The sequence below is a fragment of the Acanthaster planci genome, linkage group LG02 (assembly GCF_054643075.1).
Source record: "Acanthaster planci isolate LZ-2023a linkage group LG02, COTS_SCS, whole genome shotgun sequence".
Taxonomy (NCBI): Eukaryota; Metazoa; Echinodermata; class Asteroidea; order Valvatida; family Acanthasteridae; genus Acanthaster; species Acanthaster planci.
The window spans coordinates 6,345,555-6,368,324 of NC_141778.1; the positions used below are offsets into that span (position 1 = coordinate 6,345,555).

At 43.0% G+C, this 22,770-nt stretch overlaps 1 protein-coding gene and 1 pseudogene across 7 annotated transcripts in view; one reads left to right on the plus strand and one right to left on the minus strand.

Moving 5' to 3' along the window:
- The window catches only part of mtmr9 (myotubularin related protein 9), a 49,866-nt gene extending 46,056 nt beyond the window's left edge, over positions 1-3,810 (plus strand). For all 6 annotated transcript variants that reach the window (XM_022248840.2, XM_022248839.2, XM_087133825.1 and 3 more), the window contains one exon: positions 103-3,810. In XM_022248840.2, coding sequence (XP_022104532.1) covers positions 103-157 — 55 coding nt within the window. In that variant the 3' untranslated portion in view covers positions 158-3,810. The remainder of the gene's footprint in view (positions 1-102) is intronic.
- Positions 3,811-4,578: 768 nt separating this feature from the next.
- On the minus strand, positions 4,579-22,625 carry LOC110986711 (uncharacterized; annotated as a pseudogene). Its single transcript, XR_015424592.1, has 6 exons — positions 22,525-22,625; positions 19,294-19,475; positions 10,774-12,512; positions 9,728-10,075; positions 7,224-7,301; positions 4,579-5,971 (listed from the first exon to the last, which is right to left on the minus strand). The product of XR_015424592.1 is annotated as an uncharacterized LOC110986711 (transcript).
- Positions 22,626-22,770: the final 145 nt, after the last annotated feature.

Consider the following 22,770-nt stretch of genomic DNA (forward strand, 5'->3'; position numbering starts at 1 on the left):
AAGAATTTTGAAAACAGAAAATCTCCTGGGTTTACATCATGCAACTTCAAATTCCACCCAGCAGCAAGTAGTTAACCATCATTCCATGTTCTCTTATTACAGACAACTCGCTGAATTGCAGAAAGAAGCCCTGGAGAAAGGTCTCATCAGTGAGTAACAGTGGGGCTAATGCTGAGTGGAGGTTCAACCTGATCAGGAAACAGCAGCAGGGCAATTTTGTGAAATTAAGGTTCAGGAATTAGCCACAGGGAACTTGCTGTTTTCAGCTTCAGCACCAAACTGTGGCTCCCCGCAGAATGGAATGAAATGTCTCCCAAAACTTGTGGAGTGCAAAATGCTGGTCAGGAAACAGCCACCCGGCCAATTGGAATGTTTTTCAGCTTGATCAGCAAACAGCAGTTGGGTTGCACTGCAGTGCACTGGTCAGCTGAGGTCTGCAGGATGAGCTTAGAATGCAGCTGGATTGTTTATAAACTCTGCCATTCTACTTGTACAGAGGGTCAAAGTTCAACCAGGAAATGGACCTGTCAGTTTTAGTAGCAAGAAACAGCAGCAGGGTTGTACAGAGAGCTTCTGCAGGATACTTTTTTGTATACTTAAAATAAATTCCACACTGAATGGACCTTGGTCATGTGACAATGAAGTAGTTGTCCTAAGGCCCAACTGCAGCGAAGACAGAAGTTGTAATCCATGTTAAAGAGAAATTCTGTTCATAAAATGTACAAGTACATAAATGTACATGCAGAAGTGCCATTACACATCACGGTCACAAGAGATTTCTGGACTGATACATCTAGGTAAAGAAAGAACTTTTTTTCCATGCAGGATTACATGTGCATTCGTATAAAATGTACTCCTAAACATTCACCGTTTGGGGCTATGGAAATCCCATAACTTTTAAAATGGCAAATAGCAGTAGGTGTGATCGGTGTGCCACCATTATTTATGCTAAAATATGTCATTGTATGAACCAAAGACCATGGGGGCAGTAATGTAATTACATGTAAGAATTCCTGGGAAGGGGCATTTGAACCCCCGGTTGTAGCATTGTGCTCTTCTTTTTGTTTCTTAAGATCTAATGTATAAACCTCTGAGCCAAAGAGCAGTTGTAGTAATAACTAAGCTGCATGTCCAAGGAGATATGACAGAGTCAACATGCATTGGTGGCACGTTTGTACACATTCACATGAAAACGAGCCATTCCTACTGTGCAACCTTATGTTGTAACCAGTTCACGAGCATGCTGTATTTCATACACTGGTGAGCAGAGCTGTCGGTGTGCTGAATGGTGGAACCTACTGTTTCTACAGGAGTCCATCTACCAGTGTTGGATTTGAGTCTATCACAAGTCCCTGCAAGTCTGTCACAAGTCATTCTCTCTTTCAATTCACAAGCTTTTCAAATGAAATATGACAAAAGCACTGCAATGCCATTTTTCACCCTGTTAGTTACTTACCGGTATGACTGGCCTTGTGAAAGGATTTGTGATTGACTTGACTCCAACACTGCCATTTACATGTACAGTACATGTGCACATGCTGGCATCACAGTTGTGGGGATTCCACACATGTTGAGGAACAGTTATTGCAGGGACAAACTTCCAAAACTCACCCCGGACTTTTCTAACGAAAGAAACTGTCCCCTCAACAGAGGACTGGTGTAGGGCATGCACCTTATGCTCACACAACTGTGCTGTAATGTACATAGTAATTAAATACACAAAGAAGTTACTTGTATTTAATAAGTGACAATTCCATATTCCTCAACCCACCCCTTCCCAACAATTTTTCACAGATCCGGAATGCGGATGTGCAGTGTGTTTGGAAAATGAGAATGTTTCAAATACATTGTGAAGCTTTAAGTTTGGGTGTCACAGTGAGCACTGGTTGATGGAAGTTTGAAACCATGAACTGTGATTTATAGGTGAGTGGACTAGGAGCATCTCTAACCAGCACACAAAAGACAGCCCTGCGGACATCCCGGGACTGTCCATTCCAACAGAAATTGATGGCGTGTGCTCAGTGTGGCCTGTGGAAGGCATGCACAAAACTCTTTGTGCACACGTTACATGTACGTCACAACCACAGGGATATCATTACTGTGGAAAAGCACATCCTCTCTTGATCCTTCATGGAGCAGATTGTTTCAAGTTCTTCAGCAACCACATAATTCAAAATGACAAGACACCATTGTAGTGGAAATTCATGGAGTGCATTTGATTTTCTATCAATCTACATGTAAATTGACCTTCCATGTTTTATATATTGTAAGAAAGATGGACTGACAGAAAACAACTTTTTATTCTGCTCTATTTTTTTGGTGAGGATGAGCTTCGAATGCGACATTTGTCTGTAATCGAATTTGCCTGTATCATGCCAAATTTGCCATTATGATTGAAAACGAATTTACTTTGAATGAGGCAACAGATGATGTAAATGTGTTTACATTTCATAAAATACACGTATTTATATATTTAGCAGGGAAAAAAGTAAAAATGTTTTGTGTGCATCAGATGCAATGAATTGATACGCACAGTACAAGAGGGGCGGGATTCAGAGTGGCCATAACATTCCTTGTGCAACTCATCAACCAATGCCTTATGTGGATATTCCTTTGTCATCCCCTGAAAAGGCCCAAGCTCATTGTTCATGTACTTGCACTGTGAACTCTTCTTCAATCTAATGTTTGCCTGTGATTCCCTTGAATTTTCCTCTTCGTTTTGTGAGACACCCTATCCCACAGAGTTCCTCTTGAACTATTTTTTGTTTGTTTTTTTAAAGCATGGGAAAACTCTTCATGGACCTGAGCAAGTCCTCAGAAGGTTTCATTATCTGCAGAGTGTGGGGTCCTGTTGTTCACGTGTCCATATATGCAATGACATGCTGGTCCCACTTAACAAGTGCTGTGCAATTCCCATTTGAACACCTGGCTTTTACTTTAGTTTTAACTTTTAACGTGAGAAAAATGCCACCTGACCTGCCAAATAGTCTTCTGGAGTTGACACAAAAAGGGCAAGAAAGATTGAGTGCATATGACATGCATGTCACAGACATGTGAAAACTGATAATTCTGAAAGCATCACAAATTCAATGCTATTTTAAAGCAACATTTAAACTTCTGGGTGTGGCTATGAAACAACCCAAAAGCAAAAAAATAGCAAAACCACATTTGGGGAAATTTCTTGAATAAACTTGAAGCTTAAATTCAGCATTTATGCAAGTAATGTTGGAATTACATGTAGTTCTGCAGAGTGAGCCTTAGAATTTCTTGAATTTTCGCAAAACAGTCAGTTGACACTCTAGTCTTCTAGAATTTATGCACGAGTTGTAGGCGACCAGGCATTTTGGCATGGGCATCATATTGAAAGTCTGCATTCAGTCACAGAAATCATTCATTTCTTTTCATTAATTGTATACTATTTCTTTGGGATCTCTTAATTTTCAGACATTCCACAGTTTTCAGAAAATCTGGTCTTCGGACTGCAAGTGTTGTGAAGCCCTCATACCTTTCTGGTGGCATGACTCTTTGGGGTGCCTCAAAGAGTCCCACCTCCAAGGATTATCTGTCTTAGCTAAAACATAAAATGTCTTTATTAAGCCTGCAGCACTGGATTAATTACATGTTGATCGCTTTCAAACTGCAAGACTGCACCAATGCACAGCAGTGTTCAGGTGTTATTGTTGAACTGTGAGCTTGTAGATGCAGAGTAACTGTCGTGCCTCTCATGCATGCAGAAATACAATGTTAAATGACAGTGATGTACTGTACTTTGAAAATCCTGTGAACAAACAAATAAAATTCACTTTTCTACACTCAGTTTGACATTTACATTATTCTGTGTTTTGGATAGACACCCCCCAACTTGTGCCCTGGGAAATGTAAGATGGAGTATGAAACAAAAAAATGAACTTTTTGTTTGTAAACAATGTAGGTTTTGCCCTTTCAGATGGACTTAATTACACTGTGTTTTCAGTGTAGTCTGAGAAATGTGAAAAAAATCACAAGCTTGCTCAGGTGGGATTTAAACCCACAATTCCTGCTTAGTAGAGCAGACTTCTTGGGGCAAGACTTGACGCCATGCTACTGCCCAGCTGAACTTAATAAAAATGAGTGTGACAATAGCTCAGCAATTACGCTGAACACTCAACTTAAATAGAGCAGTGTCGTGCCATTTGAATGATGATAGCGCAGCATACCCTGTCGAGCTCAAATTCAATTTGCCAAGCTGAAGCGCTAAGCGCCGTGCTATTGCTGTGCCGAACTTTAAATAATCAAATTTTTTTTTAGTTCAGCCCGTCAGTAGCATAGCCTAGACCTACACTACACAATCACTGAGTTTGCCCAGATGGGTGGTTGGCTTGAAAACATACACACACAACAATCCAAACTCTCACAAATACCAACCCTCAATTACAATGCTCTCTCACTACAACTGAGATAGCCTTAGGTTGGGGTTTTTCCAATGACTGTGGGACAGGTTGCATGGATTTAAGAAACCTTTTCCAGACGTTTTAGAAAGCTATCAATCTAAAGAAAATTAAAGCACTTAAAGTAAAGAAAACTTTCTTAGGCAACATATTAAACTCTGTACGATAGACATTTTATTCACAACAAAAGCAGGAAATTAGAATGACAACTCTAGGCCTACTTGGCATGGTGCTGCTTTGAATGAAGCTAAAGAGAAAAAAACTACGCTCAAGGAATTAAGAGGGCTCGAATTTTATGCTGTCCAAACATTTATGGGACTACACTAAGGTAGTTATTTTCTCAAGTGCAAGAAGTTCTGTGCAATTCCCCATTTGCAAACAGCTGGCTTTTACCTCATTTTAACTTGGTTAAATGAGAAAAATGACACCTGATTTACCAAAGTCTTCTCGAGTCACCTCAGCTTTATACCAAAATGACATGTGTATCCATTTGGGACTTTGCACCATCAGCATACAGTGTGGATATGCGCGTCCCTTTCAGCTAGTCAACTGTACAATATTACTGACGACAACTACAGCACCATTCTCACATGAACATGTACCGGTATATTCATCACTCACAAAGATGCGACCAATTTTATTATTTGTGAGTTTGAATTCATGTAAGCTTGTGTGCTCGGGTAATCATGACATTGCCACAGTTATCACAAAGTCACACACAGCTTATGCATATGTAAGAATGTCTTGGCTATCACAAAGGCATTCCAATGTAAATGTAATCGTATTGTGGTGTACTTTGTGAAAGCAGTCACCATACAGTATTGACTATTGTGCATGTTCTTCATTGGCTCTAGTGATTAACCACCCACAAGGCCTCAAGACAGTTCCTTTCCACTGTCCACTGTCTGTACAGTGACCATAAGGGTGACCCCGTGCCAGCTACCACAGCCAACAATGTAAATCATGCACAGAATCTTTGGTCAAAAAGTTAAATGCAAAGGTCGAGTATTCCCACACACAAATACTCTGCGCGCAATGTGTTAACTGTTGATGATGCCTTGGTACATGTACATGTGCATTAAACAAATCTACTAATGGAGCAACAACAAATAACGTATCTACCATTTACTTAAAAAATCTAAAATACCTCAACTTCTTTTGGTCATCTCCTACAAGTGCTGCAACACATTGTACATGTGTACTTTTTCAGACAAGGCAGGAATGGAAGAGCTACATGTATGTACAATGGTAGGCTGGTACCTCCATCGGTTCCAACTGGTACACCCATCAAGATTCCCATTCACTTGGAGTCATCAGATCACCATCTTGCAAGCAGTCTTGCATTTTTTTTTTCAGTTCAGAACATCTGAGTGGAACATTTGTACTTCATCTCCAATGGGTAAACAGCAATTTGAAACGAACCAGTTGCCATGTTCCTGGCTACTGTGCGTGAACGTCTGTACATGGTCTGGCACCCCATATTGTCTTACAGCTTAAGATGCAGTTTCTGTTGGCTCTAGCGCCTGGGGAACATCATTGTTTTTCTAAAGAAAAAGGGAAATGGAAAATGAACACAGTAACAGTAATTCTTCAAATTCTGTAAATATGACAGAAAGGGGGAAAAAAATCACTGTGAATTTGCAAGAGCCAGTGCAAAGATGCATGGTAGTGTTACTTAGCAAATTTTCTGGTACTTAATTTTAGCTGCATATTTAAACATGAACACCATACTGCCTAAACAGAATTTTGTACCCAGCATATACCGTACCGGTACAATGGAACCCCGTCATGGGACTCACAATATTTCCTTATTACATAATGGTCCTTGAATTAACAGGAATGGAAAGCAATGAATGCAAACACCGAAAACGTATGAGCAGGATGTTGTACTAAGTTACTAACGGTGATCTTACTATCAGGGTTTCACTGTGAAACCTACTCAATTACGGCAGCCTGGTAGGCAATGTAGATGCACATGTACATGTCTGGTAAATGTAAATCTGAACGTACATGAACCGGTTTGTGATTTGATGATTAAATTAGAAACCGTTGTTCAGTGATACACGTGACCTAGCCCATCACCAGCACAGCATGTCCTTTTGAGAAGAATGCTTACATGTAGTTGAAGCAATCATGGAAATTAAAATAGCCATTTCAATAATTAATAATTCATTCATTTATAAAGTGCAAATTACATATATATATGTTCAAATGCACTGTGCAATGACGACATTAAGCGTAGAACAATGAATACATTTAAACATGGTTGAGCCAATGGCATACCGCTACAAGGGCGCCTCGCGCAGCCACCAAACGACCCACACTCACCAACATCAGTAAAGGGGAGACAGTAAGAAGCAGTTACAGTTTTAAAGGTGGGAGGAAAACCCCAGAGGAATAAGGCTGGGTAAAACCCACGGAGTCAGGTAGGGACTGAAAACCCAATCCACATGTGGACCGGGCCGGGAATCGAACCCGGGACCACAGAGGTGGAAGGCGAGGAAAGAACTACCTTGCCAACCCGACTCCCCACACATCACCCACATCCTGCCTTAATTTGCGACAATGCCCTCCATGAATGATCTTTCCATTACATGTAGGGAAAAAACACCTAAAAAGCCCACAAAAAAGTGCATCGAGCTCCTCCCTTGGTACCAAACTATAATTCTTACATGTCAGAAGTGTCATGTTGCTGCATGCAGAATAGCAGCCTATTTCTTGAAAACCAATCTCAAAACTAATATTGGATATATTACGCATGGGGTTGGGGTGAACCGTCAGGCCCTTCATTCTCACCTGGCCGGTCTCCGACCTGCTGGGGCTCTTCTTAACTTTCTTGGCCTTCTTGACTTGCTTGACTTTCTGTTTCACCACCTGGAGATGACAAGGATTACAAACAAAAGGAGTATCATAAAAGTGGTGATAAGAAGCAAGTGAATTATTTGACGGCTGAAACAGTTGCAACAAACAGTGTGTGTTCTAGACATTCTCAAACAGAATTGCCTTTCTGTATTTCATAATTAATAATTAACATTCATGTACCTCAGACAGTCCCTCTGTTCAACAATGTGCAACAAGACCGTGTATTAACATTTGATAATACCTGCTGAAAAGTGATAATGCCCACTGCATAAATAACACGCTGGCACCTGGATATGAGACAGTTTAACCATGCCCTGCCAGGGATTCCAGATCCCGACACGTATGCTTTATATGCGTGGCCGGGGTCTCCAAACTTAGACAAAGGGAACAGGACCTTGTAACAAAAGACCGTACTTGGAACAAAAGACCAGGCTGCTGGGCATTACTGACATTTTTTCACTCTCAAAAGTGGAGATAATCCAGCCTTGTTTTGAAATAGTATACCACGGTTTGGGGCATTTAGAGCAAGCGAATTGCCATCGGGGACAAAAGTGCTCCACCACAGCAGCGATGAGCCACACAGCACCGCTGCACGCTAATCTGGCCCCTATTGAAAAGAGGTCAGCAGTGCACTGAGCCAGGTTCGTGAACAAAAGAAAGTTATGTAACACTGCACAATCTGGGCTCTTTTTACAAGGCTGCAGGCCTGGCGGAAATACTCAGGCGTCAATAGATTTTGTCTGTCAGGCTAGAGGGGCCACCAGTCAGTCCTTCATGTGCTTGTAAGTGTCCATTAAATGAAGGTACAAATTTTTAAAGAATTTTGAAAACAGAAAAAAAGATAAATAACCGGGCCCAACATCATCAACAAGGAAGTGGTTAATCAATTCTGATAGGTCAAGTGTCTGCATGCACGTGGCTCACAAAATCATGTACACGTACATGTACATGTGTGCGCTTAAGAAGACTGAACGCCGATAAAGCCCATACATTAGTCCATTCTCCTTAGCTGGTCTTAAACGCACATTTAAGACCAGCCAAGCACACACAAAAATTTCTTCCCTAATTAATGGTATTCCTGTAAACGGTATTAAAAATTATACAAGCAAGTCAAGATGAAAAAAAAAAATCTCCATATAGTACACTTTGTACAGGTGTATAGACATGTATGTAAATAGGAAACTGAAAATTATAATCTGAGGGTACCTGAACTCATGAGTTGATATTTGGTCCCAATCCTTTCTTTTTCATTGTTTTATTCCTGATTAGACAAGGTTCCTGTTATAACAAGGTAATTTGTTACATGTACCTCTTATTAATGAGGTTCGACTGTATTTGATTTCAAACTGGTCTGGCACAATTCACGAAATGCACTAACAGCAAGATAAAACTTTTAATTATGGGTTTTGCCCTTACCCAATGTTTATATTCATTTAGTGCTGGGAGGTCGTGGGTTCGAGTCCCACCCGAGTAAGCTGGTGAATTTTTTCGTAAGCTCTCGGACAAGCACTGAGCATACAGTGTTTATAAATATATCCATGTACATTGGGTAAAGGAAAATCATGTGATTAAAATTAACATCTCCCCACTGCAAAGTACATGTACATGTACATGTACTGTATATGTGCATCTTAACCCTAACAGCCCTGAATACTACAAAGTACTACTTAGTAGTAAAATGTAGTATACAGCGCTGTCACTTGCCAGAGGACATGACCTAATTGTTCTCTGAAGCCATAAAATACAATAGATAAGACAATGTACCATACAGTGCTCTGGCAAAAAAAGGCATGGCTTTATGGTTCTCTGTACGAGGAACAATGGAAGTAACCTAGCCAGAAGTAGTACTTTGTAGTGCTAAGTCCTTCAGGCTCAGACTACTGCTTAGTACATGTACCTTGTCCACATGTTACTATTAATCTCACGTGTAGAGTTGGCTCCATATATTCGAGCATAAAAAGCCTGAAAATTAAAAAAAATTTGCCAACAAAGTCTCAACTGCAAGGACATGTTTCCCTAGGGTATTGTAGTACTAGTAGGCCCCACTGAGTACTGTAAGCCAAATTTTATGCAGAACTGTTAGGGTTAAAGATAAAACTTGTAAGCACTTGCCATGTGCCCCAATGTACATGAATGTGTACATGTGCGTGTGGCTTTCAATATACATGTACATGTAAGTCTTGTATGGTACCCCCCCGGACTTCAAGTAAGACGTGCCATCACTACACACTGCTAAAAAGGCTCAATGGAGTAGCAACGTTGTACTCAAGTATGGTAAACTTAAGCTGCATTCAGATCTGTTGTCCACAGCTAAGTCTATGTCTTTATTGGAAGTAGGCATAGACACGCAGACAATAGACTTAGCCATCCTCCTGGAAGCCTGTTTCAGACGAGGTCTAACTCCTTGAATTCTTACTAAGGAATAATGTCACTCTTACCTTCTTCTCTTTTCCCTTGTCAATCTTCTGCTTCTTCTTATCCTTCTTGTCCTGTGCATCCTGAGGCTCTTCCTTCTCCTTGTCAAACAGGTCATGTGTCCAGGTGGGGCTCCTCCTCCCGGCGTTAAACGAGCCTCGGCCACCCCTGGGCATGTATCTGCCCCTCATCCCGCGATTGTAGCCGGGGATGTAGTTCTTGCCCACGTAGCCGCGACCCCGACCGCGGCCGCCACGGTAGGTGCCGCGCATTGAGCCACGGTACCTGTTGGCTGTGCCTCTGTAGCTGCCTCGCTCACGCGAGTCACTGCTGTCCGGGGACCTGGAGCGGTCTCCTCGGCGGTCATGTTGCTGAAGAAAAAAAATTGATTCGAAGTAAGAATATTCATGTGGTATGCATTGAAATGACTGCAAACATCACAAATTTTGTGTCACAGCAACTTTACACTGTTGACTTTTACAATGTTCACCACATGTATTTATGATGTTCATGTTCCTTGATAATACAGGTGTTCACTTTTGTCCTAAGCATGGCTGTGCATGTAAATGAATCCATTCCCGAGTCCAGTCACAAAACCAGTCATCAGTCACAAGATGGACAATGACAAAGGAATGTTCTTGTCACAGGTCACCTGAACAGCCTGTGACTTGGTTAAAGACTGAATGACTTGAAATGGACTCTTAATGAACCTGCAGGGGCTTGTGCGGGTTTGTGATGGACGCTACAACACCGTCCTCTTGTGATAAACGTATGAGAGGCTAGTACAATGATGAACAGGACATTACCGTACATCTGACACGTACGTGTACATGTAATAGACATCCAAGTTTCAGCTGTAATAGTTATTCTTCAGAATATTGGACATTAAAAAAAATGAGGGGCTCTTATTCTGAGAGGTTTATCAGGGGAGTCAGACATACTGGCTACAGTGCCTAGGGCACTTTTGAGGACTCCTTGGTTTCATTACCAGAAATGCAGATTAATTTTCAAATATTTCAATAAGTGCCATAACGTACATGTACTGGTATCATAAACATGTTCCACTCACCTGGTAGAATGTGCGCTTCCTGGTCCAACTGAAGGACTTGCTATCTCCTTCACCATCAGATAAGGAGTTGTCTCCAGATCCTTTGGACATGTTGCCAAGCCGCTCTCGGACAGGTCTGCGGTCCCGGGATCGATGGTCCTGCGAGCGTTCGCGGGAGTGCGAGCGCCTGTGATGGTAGGACTTGTAGTGCTGACCTGGTGAGTGAGAGCGAGAGCGAGAGCGCGAGCGTTGCCTGGGCGAGGGACTAATCCTGCGCGACCGTGATCTGGACCGCGATCTTGATAGGCCTCCTCATCCGACCCGGCGGAAGCTCCTGTTGCTGTTGCTCAATCTGCTTCCGGCGTGACTCCAGATCATGCCTCAGGTCATGCGGGCCTTTGATGTCTGGCAAGTCATCCGGCGGGTACTGGTAGGAGACGGGGCTCTGGGGCAGGCCCATGACGGGGGATCCGGCCCTCTGGACAAACATGGATTGGCGGTTGAAGTCCTGCAGGGGAGGAACCTCCTTTGGCGGGCCAAACTGATCCTGGGGCTGCACCTGGAAAGTTGTCTGCTGAGCTGGGTACTGGCTGCTGAGACCCATCGGCCCACCTCGAGGAGCATACTGAAGGTTTGGATCAGGGTAGGTGTCCCGCCTGGGCTCAAAGCCAGAGAGCAGAGGCTCCCGCCTCTCGATGATACCTTGTGCCTGGGGTGGAAGGACGCCACTTGGAAGGGTACCAGTGAAGTGAACATCTTGTCGATACACGACTGGCTCTTTCTTCTCCACTGCAGCACCTGGTCGTGTCTCAGGAGCTCCTTCCGACGACAAGTGCTCCGAAGTGAAACGGGCCTTTAGCTCCGGCCGGTCAAATATTTCCTTCAGGCCCTCGTCCTTGCGGCGAGGGATCTTAACTGAGTAGGGGTCAAATATTGGCCTGATGATTGGGGGAGGGGCCATCTTGACATTCTGGGACTCAGTGGGCAAGGCCGCCTTATACCCCTGGCCAGATATGCCTGGCTGGCTGTACTTCTCTTGGACTTTATAGTACTCTGGTTTGGGTTTGGAGATCTTGCGATCGTCACGGTAGGGTGATTCGCTGCGTCGGGAAGACTTGGGGGTGAAGCGCAGATCATCTGGGGACACAGCTTCGTATTTTGTCTTGTCGTTCTCTCGGTATCTCTCCTTGGAGTAGGCCCTTTCGAAGGGTGGGGTTGGGGTAAACTTAGATTGACTGCCTTCTGACTGGCTGTTGCCCCTCTCATAGACAACATCTCGGGAGGTCAGAGGTAACTGGTCTTGTCCCTGGACTCCTCTTCCATATTCCTCCCTGAATACATTATGGCCCGGAGGAAGCTGGGGCCCCTCTGTATCTCTGGCCTGACTGTCTGGGTGTAACTGGCCCCCACCTTCTTGGTAACCACCTTCACTTTGTTGGTGGCCTGGTTCCCGCCCACCCCGCTGCGGCGATCTCTTGGGAGACCGGTACCTCTCCTTTCGGTACGACGGTGAACGAGAACGTGACTTTGCCTTGCCGTAGCGGCGCTTTCCCGGTGAATATGAGCGTGAGCGTCTCCCGCGCTGTTTGGAGGAGGAACCCTTGTAGCCACCGCCAAACACTCGGTCCTTTCGGGGTGGGGTTCGGGAGTGGGAGCGCCCTCTGGAAGTCTTCTTGTCATGTGACCGATACTTGGGGTTGCCCCTGAGAGGGGATCTTGATCTGGACCTGGATCGTGAACTGGTGCTGCTGGAATAAGATCTGCATGAAAAGACAAATCAGGTTAATGTTTGTGTTCTCAGCCAACATGTAGACTAGAATCTATCAGCAGATGCAATGTTACCATTTCTAAAGTACTAAGATACTGATCAAACCCACATGGCAAATTAACTTTTACAAAAGTGTGCTTAAATTTTTATACTAACAACATGTACGTATACATGTGTACATGTACAATCACGCGTACCCCTATGAAAATAAGCACTGGCAATCTCAAATGCATCTTAGGACGACTACAAAATTCCATACATGTACAAACACAGAGTCCAGGATAGTGTATGTATTAATAATGCCATTGAGTACTTTTCAAGGTATTGTAATGCCCGAGACACAAAACTCTCCGATGACTTACAATACACTGTTTGAAGACAGTGGCATTCATGTACTGCTCAGGACTGCTCAGAGTAAGTACAATATATCCTAAGTTTCTTCCAAGTCAACTTGCTGGCTCTTCTGAGAAGTTGACGATACAAAATACATGTACCAGTACTGTTACATGTACATGTATATTAATTCTTGTTGCCATAACAAATTCTGGACTTCACAATTTAAGTTACACTTTGTCCATGAATATCTCATACATGTATTGCACACTACAATGCTACGGGTACATGTACATACATTGTATTGAAGTTATTATTTCTAGTCATACATTCTGCATTGTATTGCACATCTTGTCAGATTTTGATTTATGAAATACAAAACTCCAGAATACAAGTTACATGTACTTCTAAAATCCAGAAACTTAAATTGTATATAGTAAAACTGGACAGAGAAAATATTGCTTTTCTATTAAGGGAAGCTATTTGCCAGAATACACCAACAACTAGCCAGTGTTACAATAGTCAACAACTAGCCAGTGTTACAATCGAGTCAACAACTAGCCAGTGTTACAATAGTGTCAACAACTAGCCATTGTTACAATAGTGTCTAACAATATATTCAACTCTGTGTATAATGTGCAGTAACTACACGTTAGACATTTGTGATTTGTTGTAAAGCACTCATTACCGGGTAGAGGAAGTGTGACTCATTTTGCTCAACATAAAATGCTATAATCACATATGTGTACGTGAACATACATGTACATGTAGAGTCATTCACAGCATAAAGTGACATTCTAGTACATGTACATGTACTGTCACATGTACTGGTACATGTGCACCGTACAATGGAATGATAGATACATGTACATGTACCCTCGGTACATGTATGTTTTTGTAGCTGCATGAGCGTTATTGCTAATACCACATGGGTGATTTTGCACAATGGTACACATGTAGAAAGGAAAAAGGGGCAATGTTTGAATCTGTTTCCTTCCCACAATGCCTTTCTACCACTGCCCCCATTTCCTTCCCACAATGCCTTTCTACCATTGTGCAAAATCACCCATGCGGTATTAGTAATAAGGCGAATGGGCAAGAGCCCGGTCGTCACTTTGTTGTAAAAAGCATGTTGTGCACATGAAGAATTAAAAACCTTCAAACCAAAGCGTGCCATGAACACATACACATAAGTGTCAAACATTAACTTCAAAAGAAATCTCAAATGGGTGGAAACAAATCAAACGTAAAAAGAACAGGGCGGGATGGGCTACTGTACTGATGTACATGATGTCACACTTGTTCATGCACTTTGCTATGGAGCCAGTGGGGGCCTATGGTTCACTCAGCTCCATTTAAGAAAGCAATCACGTTTAAAAAAAGTGTGGTGTCATCAGTGCTGAGGTCTACTGAGGTGAGATGTACAAGAAAAGGGCAGGTAAAGGTGTGAATTAAGGGATGAAGTGCAAACCAAGAAATGGAGGGGTGCTAAGTCACAGGCAGAGTGATTCTAAATCATGCAAAACAGAATTCTTGCCTAATAAATACTGTACCTTTTCAGTTGACTAATGATTGCGTGACCGCAACATGAGCCGTCGTGGACAGTCCACTTACATGTACATGTATGAAGATACATACACACGTGCATGTACAATGTACAATGTATGTACAACGTGTACAACATTTCCCTCTTCCAAGACACCTGCGGCGCTGGTAAACACCATCTTTTTTATTCCTTGGCAACTGACAAAGATTTGTCATCACACCACACTTTCTCAGTATCCACAGAGGGAACTGTGGACACCGTATGCCTAGGTTGGGCGTTTTTTTCTCTTTTACTTGGCACACTGTTCCTTTTGCTGGGCACTCTGCTTCCATTGCTTGGCATTTTGCTTCCACTGCTGGGAAGTGTGTTCCAACTTGTTTGGTGCTGCTTCCCCGCACTGGGTGCTTTGTTCCCTTTGCTGGGTGTCATGCCCCCAACATCTCCCACTTTGGGCCACTCTGGTTCCAATGTAAGACATTCTGTTCCCATCTGTGGGCACTGTATGGGCTCTCCTGGTTGGGTGCTGCATTCCATTAACTGGGTGCCCCCATCCCCTTTTGCTGGGCATGTGATTTCCATTGCTGGACATTCTGCAGTCACTGCTGTGAACCACATTCCCTAAACTGTCGGTGGCTGTGAACTATTCTCTTAGCAGCATACCACATCCAAGGGCACTTTTGTTTCAACTACTGAACACTGCCTGTAATGCCAGCGCCAGAGATTTTGTTTCCTAGGTACATGTACATGAGGCACCTTGTAGTTGTACATGTAGGTCAAATGGGTGCATACTTCCTCCATTTCCTTTGTTGGGTGTTGTATTCTCTTTCACAGAGGAATCAGGTACCCCTTTGAGTACTGTACATGTACTTTGTTTCCACTCCTGAACACTGGCAATATCCATAGCTTGGTTGCGTATTCCCAATGCTGGGTGGTATGGTCCCACTGCTTGACGGCATGTTCCCATAGCTGGGTGGCACGGTTCCAATGTTGGGCATGTTGGTGGTACTGTACATTGTACAGTATGTTCAGATGTTCTCACTGCTGGGTGGCATGTTTCCACTGCTTGACTGCATGTTCCCATTGCTGGAGGGCGGGTGGCATGGTCCCACTGCTTGATGACATGTTCCCACAGCTGGGTGGTACAGTTCCAATGTTGGGTGGTACATGTGCATTGTATGTTCTCACTGCTTGGTGGCATGTTTCCACTGCTTGACTGCATGTTCCCATTGCTTGGGGGCGGGTGGCATGGTTCCAATATTGGGTGGTGTGTTCCCACCGCTGGCTGGCATGGTTCCAATGTTGGGTGGTACATAGTACATGTTGAACATTTTCACTGCTCAGTGGCATCATAGAGGAAGGACACAGAAGGAGTTTGAACTGCCCGGGCTGTAACATCTGGCCAATTACCACTTTCTGGCACGCCCGGGATAGCCAGAGCGCAGCGAACGCTTGCTATACACCATCTGTTCACAACCATGAAACCCCTTTGTACCCTATGATCCCCACCGCAATTTGTCAATGGTAATCTGCATCCTTAAAACTTTGTGTACTGAGGTATAGGAAATTGAATATTCATGCATTTGTTGATGCTTTGTATGATCTCAGTACAACATCCAATGTAATGCTTGTGTAGTTGCTTGCATTATGCTGTGTGCCCTAAAACCTTATGTGCAGTCATTGCCCTTCATGAACTCTTTCTTCTGGAGTTATTTTGGGAATAAATAGCCCGGTTGTTTACGAGATTTTGTCTTTGGTTGAGTCATTTTTATTATGGCGTTTGTACAAAAGTGTATTTTCTGAGATTTCACGATCACTCCCTGTGATGAAATAGTGCATTTTGTTCCCAATTAACTAAGCTTTCCAGTAGTAATGAAGATTTTGTTTTGGGCAGTCTTAGCCAAATTCGTACCAAGTCTTTGAACACTGATGTATTGGAAGTTTATTTGCGATGATAAAGTAGGTCTAATATCAGGGATTTTTCTCTCTTTATTTCCTGGTCAAAGCAATAATTTGTATTTAATTGCAAGCAAAAAAATACAAGTATTACTGGGATATTACTGGCCCACGTTGTCCGGCTAAGATGCCGGCAGTACTCAGGTATTTTTGGAATGTTTTCTATTATTTGTCTGACTCAGCGACGACCATCACTGAACACTTTGAAGTGCCAGAGTTGCAACTCCTATGTCCTTCCTCTATAGTGGCATGTTCCCAAGTCTTCAAGAGAAAGTCATTTTGTGTATCCTCTTGTGGCACTTGTGGTGTTGCTCATCACAGCATCATATTCAGTCTGTCCAGGTTTTGTACTATCTGGCTCCACTCAACTTAAAATAATTTTTCTCAGTTATTCTCCTTGGCTTACATGTATCCTCGCTTTCAGGCTCAACACTACATGTACATGTACCAGTAGCCTTCATGGATTTTTATGGTGCAGCTAATGTTGTGAATGATGTACATGAACCACTTTATAGTACATGTATGTACATGAATGCAATGACACACTGATGTCGTGAGATGATCCCATCTGACCCAACTCCTCCTGAAGGGTCTCTTAGCCAGTCGGCTAGTCAGCTTGATTCCACGAGGGGAACTCTATTCATTATGGCAACATGTGCATGTGCCATGTATCATATTCTAAGTGAAAGAGCCAAAGAAATGCATTGTCCAGTGGTCAAGCCCATAACAAACTTCCAAGATTATTCATGATATTTTTGACTGACGGGAAATTGGCTTGAATTATTTGCATCATTTTCATGTACATCATGCCCACAAACAGCTGTATTTTTATCACAGGTCTTGATCAAATTTGTTTGCATTTCATTTGCTGAATTTTCCATAACAATTTGCAGCCGGTGACCGTCTTTGCTTCAAGCAATAGACCCCACGTCTCACACTCATTCCAAGACATCCTTGGGCAACTACATGTACAGGTAACGGCCGGCAATCACTTCATGCACAAAAGGTGTATTCGATGCTTATCAGGTCAAGTTCCTTTGCTAGCCACCGGGCCAGACTTTCAAAATCCTTTACAGTTCAGAAGAGTTGCCACCACAGAGTCCTGTTGCTTGAACTGTTTCTTCATGTACCCGGTACATGTGCCGGTAAATCAAGAACTTGGAGTGGTAAGTTCCTTGCTCTGGTCCATGGTGCGGTACATCATCAAGTACATGCACCTAAGTGTAACTTTCTCCTCCATAGAATTACCAATATCCACTCCCTGTTTCCAATGCACAGGTACAGCAATGCTGTACTGTAGAGTACATGTGCGGTGTACCAGTACGTTCAAAGCGGCACATCAATAGTTTTCTTCAACTGTAAGCCAGTTCCAGTAAACTGCACACCAATTTCAGAAAAAGTCCTGTAAAGTTCATGGCTGTCAGTCAGAAGAATGCATGGTTGTTCCTCCCAAACAATGGCAAGATGTACATATATTCACCACTTCAAGTACACGTAAACGTATACATACATACATGTATGCACATTACCGTACATGCACTTTACATACATGTAGAGTATGATGACTGTATGCACAAGGTGTTGTCAAAAAGTCCTCTAATGGCTAAAGTCCTCCGATGACGAGACGTCCTCACTCAGTTATCTGGTAAGACATCAATCCATTTTTACACACTGTTCACAATTCTTGGCAATTCCTCAACGTCCTGCGCAGAAGATGCCAAAGAATCCCCTTCTATGCACAAGCACAATGAGCCAGTTCGGTATTCCAACAGCACATGCCCAGTGCAAGGTTTTTCGGAAACAGCTACACGTTGCAAAAAAAAACTTTTCCAAGCAAAAGGATGTATGCAAGCAACTGTTTTATTTTAATGAAATATAAAGATTTCTTTGCGAAAAGTTTTGAAAAATTTCCCAAGTCGTTTCATAAATTGTTCAAAGGTTGCTTTTTGTACAGCCGGTGTTGATTTTGTAGATAATTTTATCCATTTTTACTAAATAAAGGGAGTGTGTTTATTACGCCCTTTTGCGGGGAACTTTTTTCTGATGTAATCATGCTTCCCGGCAAAAGTGCGCTTACGCCCCACGGTGGTCTGTCCTATAAGTGCTGCCATACGCTGATTCACTCATGTGCTTTGTTCCCGAAAGACCTTGGCTTTTTTAAATTTATACCAAACTTGCTCATTTGTGGTGACTCTGAGACATCGAAAGATATTCACTGGCAAGTCAACATTGTCACAATTGCTTATGCACAACTTGTGACAACCTCTCCAACTTTGTCGTCAGACAGCGAGATGAAATTCTCCATTCTGCAGGGCATTTTCTACACACGTCTACACGGTGCTTCAGCAAAACTGGGCCACTGGATCCCGTAGGAAATTCTGATGTCTTCTTTCTCAGACAATCATAAACTTGACACATTTTTGAGTAGTTCATGTCAACTTGTGGTTGTGCTGATCCTGAAAGTTATGCTTTACACAAATCTCTCCACTACATGAATGTTTACTCCAAGAACAGCGCCTTTTCACGGCCAAAACTAGCTCCAAGGTTCAATTTTACTTTAATTAATGTCATCATAACTTGGTCAATGTAGCAACATGCAACTGTTGTGCTGCTTTTTGCTCCAATTAGCTATGCTAGATTTTGCTGGCTAAAGAAAACGCTGAAAAAAGTTGGGCGTTTAAAGTTATGATGGATCACACAGCTTTGTAAAATTGAACCTTTGGTACTGAGTGGTCCTTAAGTATCAAACATTTGACAAGTACACTCCATTCTCAATTCTGGCTTATAAAATACTTTACATGAAAGGTGACAAAACAATCCGACAGCAAAGTACATTTCTGATTTTGACTTCAAATTCTGCAATCGCAACATCAGCAATTTTGTTCCTGCATCATGTACTCCCGCTGCAAACTTTGACCTTTGACCTGTGCCCTCATCTTACCTCCGGCGACGATGTCTTGGAGACCGTGACCTTGAATAACGTGGCATTATGTCAGCTGTTGAACTTTTTTCTCTAAAGAAAATACTCAAAAACCGCCAATCCCTTGGTCGTTTCAGGTCACCTCTAAGTAGGACAGGAGCAACAGCAAGTGAGGCAGCAGTACGTCAGGTAATTATGTGAACCTGGAACAAAAAAAAGGAATTCAGACAACCATTCATAAATAAAGGAAAGTCAACGTACATGTACATTACATGAGAATGTGCATGCATGTACATAACACAACAATTAACAAACGTCTCAATTTGTCAGACACACCTCCAGATGTACATAAACACACAGTAGTGCAACCACTTCCTGTTAACCACTTCCTGCCGGGGACTCCGAAATCGGAGACGTATGGTTTATATGCATGGCCAGGGTCTCCGAACTCGGACAAAGGAAACAGGGCCCTGTAACAAAAGACCGTACTCCGAACAAAAGACCAGCCTGCTGGACATTACCGACATTTTTCACTCTCAGAAGTGGTGATAATCCAGCCTTGTTTTGAAACCGTATACCAGGGTTTGGGGCATTGAGAGCGAGCGGATTACTGCCGGGGACAAAAGCGCTCCACCAGCGCAGCGATGAACCACACAGCACCGCTGCACGCTAATCTGGCCCCTATTGAAAAGAGGTCAGCAGTGCACCGAGCCAGGTTTGTGAACAAAAGACAATTACACAACACCGCACAATCTGGGCTCTGTTTACAAGGCTGCAGGCCTGGCTGAAATACTCGCGCGTCAATGAAGGTCACCTGTCAACTTAGAGTAGTGCCTAAAGATTACTTTGTGCAGCTATAAACGACCGTTAAATGAAATGATGAATTTCTGAAGGATTTTGAAAATGGAAAAAATGATAGTCATGCCGGCCCAGCATCATCAATATTGAAAAATGCTCCGGCATGAAGTGGTTAAGATCCCAACTACAGAATCAGTCCCTATACTATAATTGGGACAGTCCCAACTATAGCACTGCAGTTGAGCTAGCCCAACTGTAGTGTGCAGACATGTATAAACAGACAGATTTCTCCCTTGTTTTTAACCTTCTTCAAATTTTTGCAGCTCACACTTCAATACAAGCCACCTAAGCATTTCATCCATGACACAAGATCTTAACGTTTTCACCTCTTAAAGCTCAGAGTGATGGAGCTAGAGGGCCCGCTAGTGCAGTAATGTACAGTAGGTCTGGGGGTAAGAATTGATTTAGAACTATAAATGGATCATTTTGCAGCTGTATTGGGGTACAAGCAAAAGGGTGGATTTGAACATACATGTATGTACACCTTTGGTGCAGGGAGCTGCATGCTGTGATGACCCCTGGTAAACAATGCACTCTAACGATCACCTCAAGTGCTGGGTAAGTCATTTTACTAAAGAGAGGCTTGCCCCTGTCACTACATGTAGGCTACCCCAAGTACATGTAATTTGCTCAACTGATCAGATACATGTACACGACGTACTAGTCCTGGTATACCAGTACAGGTGTACATGTTGTACATAGGCTTACCGTACATGTACGTGTATACCTGTATGTACATGTAGGCCTACATGTATGTACACTGTACATGCACAGGTAGGCCTACATGTACAGTGTCGTTTCACAATTGCACAGTATCAGTTCAATATCGGCTATAAAATAAAAGTTTGACTGTTTCATGCCACAACACATGTGTAGTATTGTCATGATTGTTTCTAGGTCCCTAATCTCCCCACCTACATGTACATGTACTGGTACTGTAGGCCCTTTGTCAAGTCTGGCATGTCTAGTTTTCACAGCATGTTGCAAAATAAAAGGCCTGGCCACTGTAAAGTCATGTACATGTACCTCCACATCATATCGTCACCTTTTGGCCCCACACCTGGCAAAAAACTTGACAGGCCCATAATTGATCATTCCGGCATGGGGCAGCGCGGACATCCAGTTTTGCAAAACAACTGCAATGAACATGCACGTATGTACTCATCAAAGAAATTGTTGTGTGATCAGATCTTCTGACTGGCTGGTGCATGCGTACGTCGCCTTGGTTGCTGTTTTCATCAGTAACTACCCACCATTTTGCAACAGTCCCGGATATTTACGCCACCCCATGGCACATTTTTTATTGGCCTCACACTTTCCTCAGGCTCAGTACCAATAGGTTTTCAATGTCAAACCTCAAATTCCCTGAGTTTCGGTACCATTCGTTACAACACCAACTCGCCGCACTGTTTGGCCTAAGTAACAAGTACATGTAGCATTAGGCCTAATACATGTACCGTACAACATTAGCCTAGAACTGCCTTAAGGCCAGTTCATACTCGCTGCATATTCACTGTGTACGCAATGCAAAGGTCTATTTTGAGGTGTCTGCAATGCGTGAACGAAAGCGCAGTACGTAATAAAAATACACCCCCTTGCAGACAGTTTGTAAAAGTAATGGATAGTGGTACACACGAAATGTATGTGTATTCGGACAAATTTATATATTTACACTTTTGTAGGATACGCACTTGCAGACGAGACTTGAGAAATGATGAAAGTGTAAACATCAGATGCGGCATTCGCATCATGTGCAGCGTGTGTGAAAACGCAGCGAGTATGAACGAGCCCGTAGCAGCGTAGTGCCTAGGACCCAAAGTCATTCTGGCACAGCCTCCAGACTGGCCCCACACGTAGGGCTGTAGTGGCTCTCTTTTACAATCTGTCTCTTATCAACATCACAGCCCTACTTGAACTCAGTTCAAGGCATGTCTTTAATGCCTGAAATCCAAACTGCAGGACTGTATCACAAACTTCAAATCCTACCAATAATCTTCCTAAATGAGAATGTCTTGACAATTTTACTTACACCGGCGTATTCCTCAGAGTTTGGACTTATTTAAATTTGTGACAATCCTGCAGTTTGGATTTCAGGCATGTCTTGAAGTAGGGCTGTGGTGGCGACAGATAAGAGACAGACTGTAAAAGAGAACCACTACCTGACGACAGCTGACAGCCGGCCCTGTGGCCTAGTGTGTGGGGCCGGCTACCTCTAGACTTGCATGTCCGGCCAATTCGGCTTTCAAATTCCCATTATGGTGGAAATAAACCCAATAAAAGGGATGTATAATTTGTTAACAGTTATTCTTTTGCGGCTCGTTCTTGAATGAGTTCAAATAACAGCATTTCGTAGCAAAATTTACTTCGGCATGGCAGCACATACATGTACCTTACCTTGGTGGGCACACGCCATGTTCGTAATGCACGTAACGCGTGTCCAGCAACTACATGTACATGTACATACATCTACTACATGTACTGTATACGTCGCGTCGATCAAGCATGCAGCCCTCGCGCGTCCATCAGTTCTAACAGCGCCCTCGTGGGCCCTTTCGAAGAAGAATCAACCGAAAAGTTGTACGCGTTTGAAGCGCTGTATCACGTGCCCCCTGCATCCTGTGATCAGACGTCGCTGCCAAA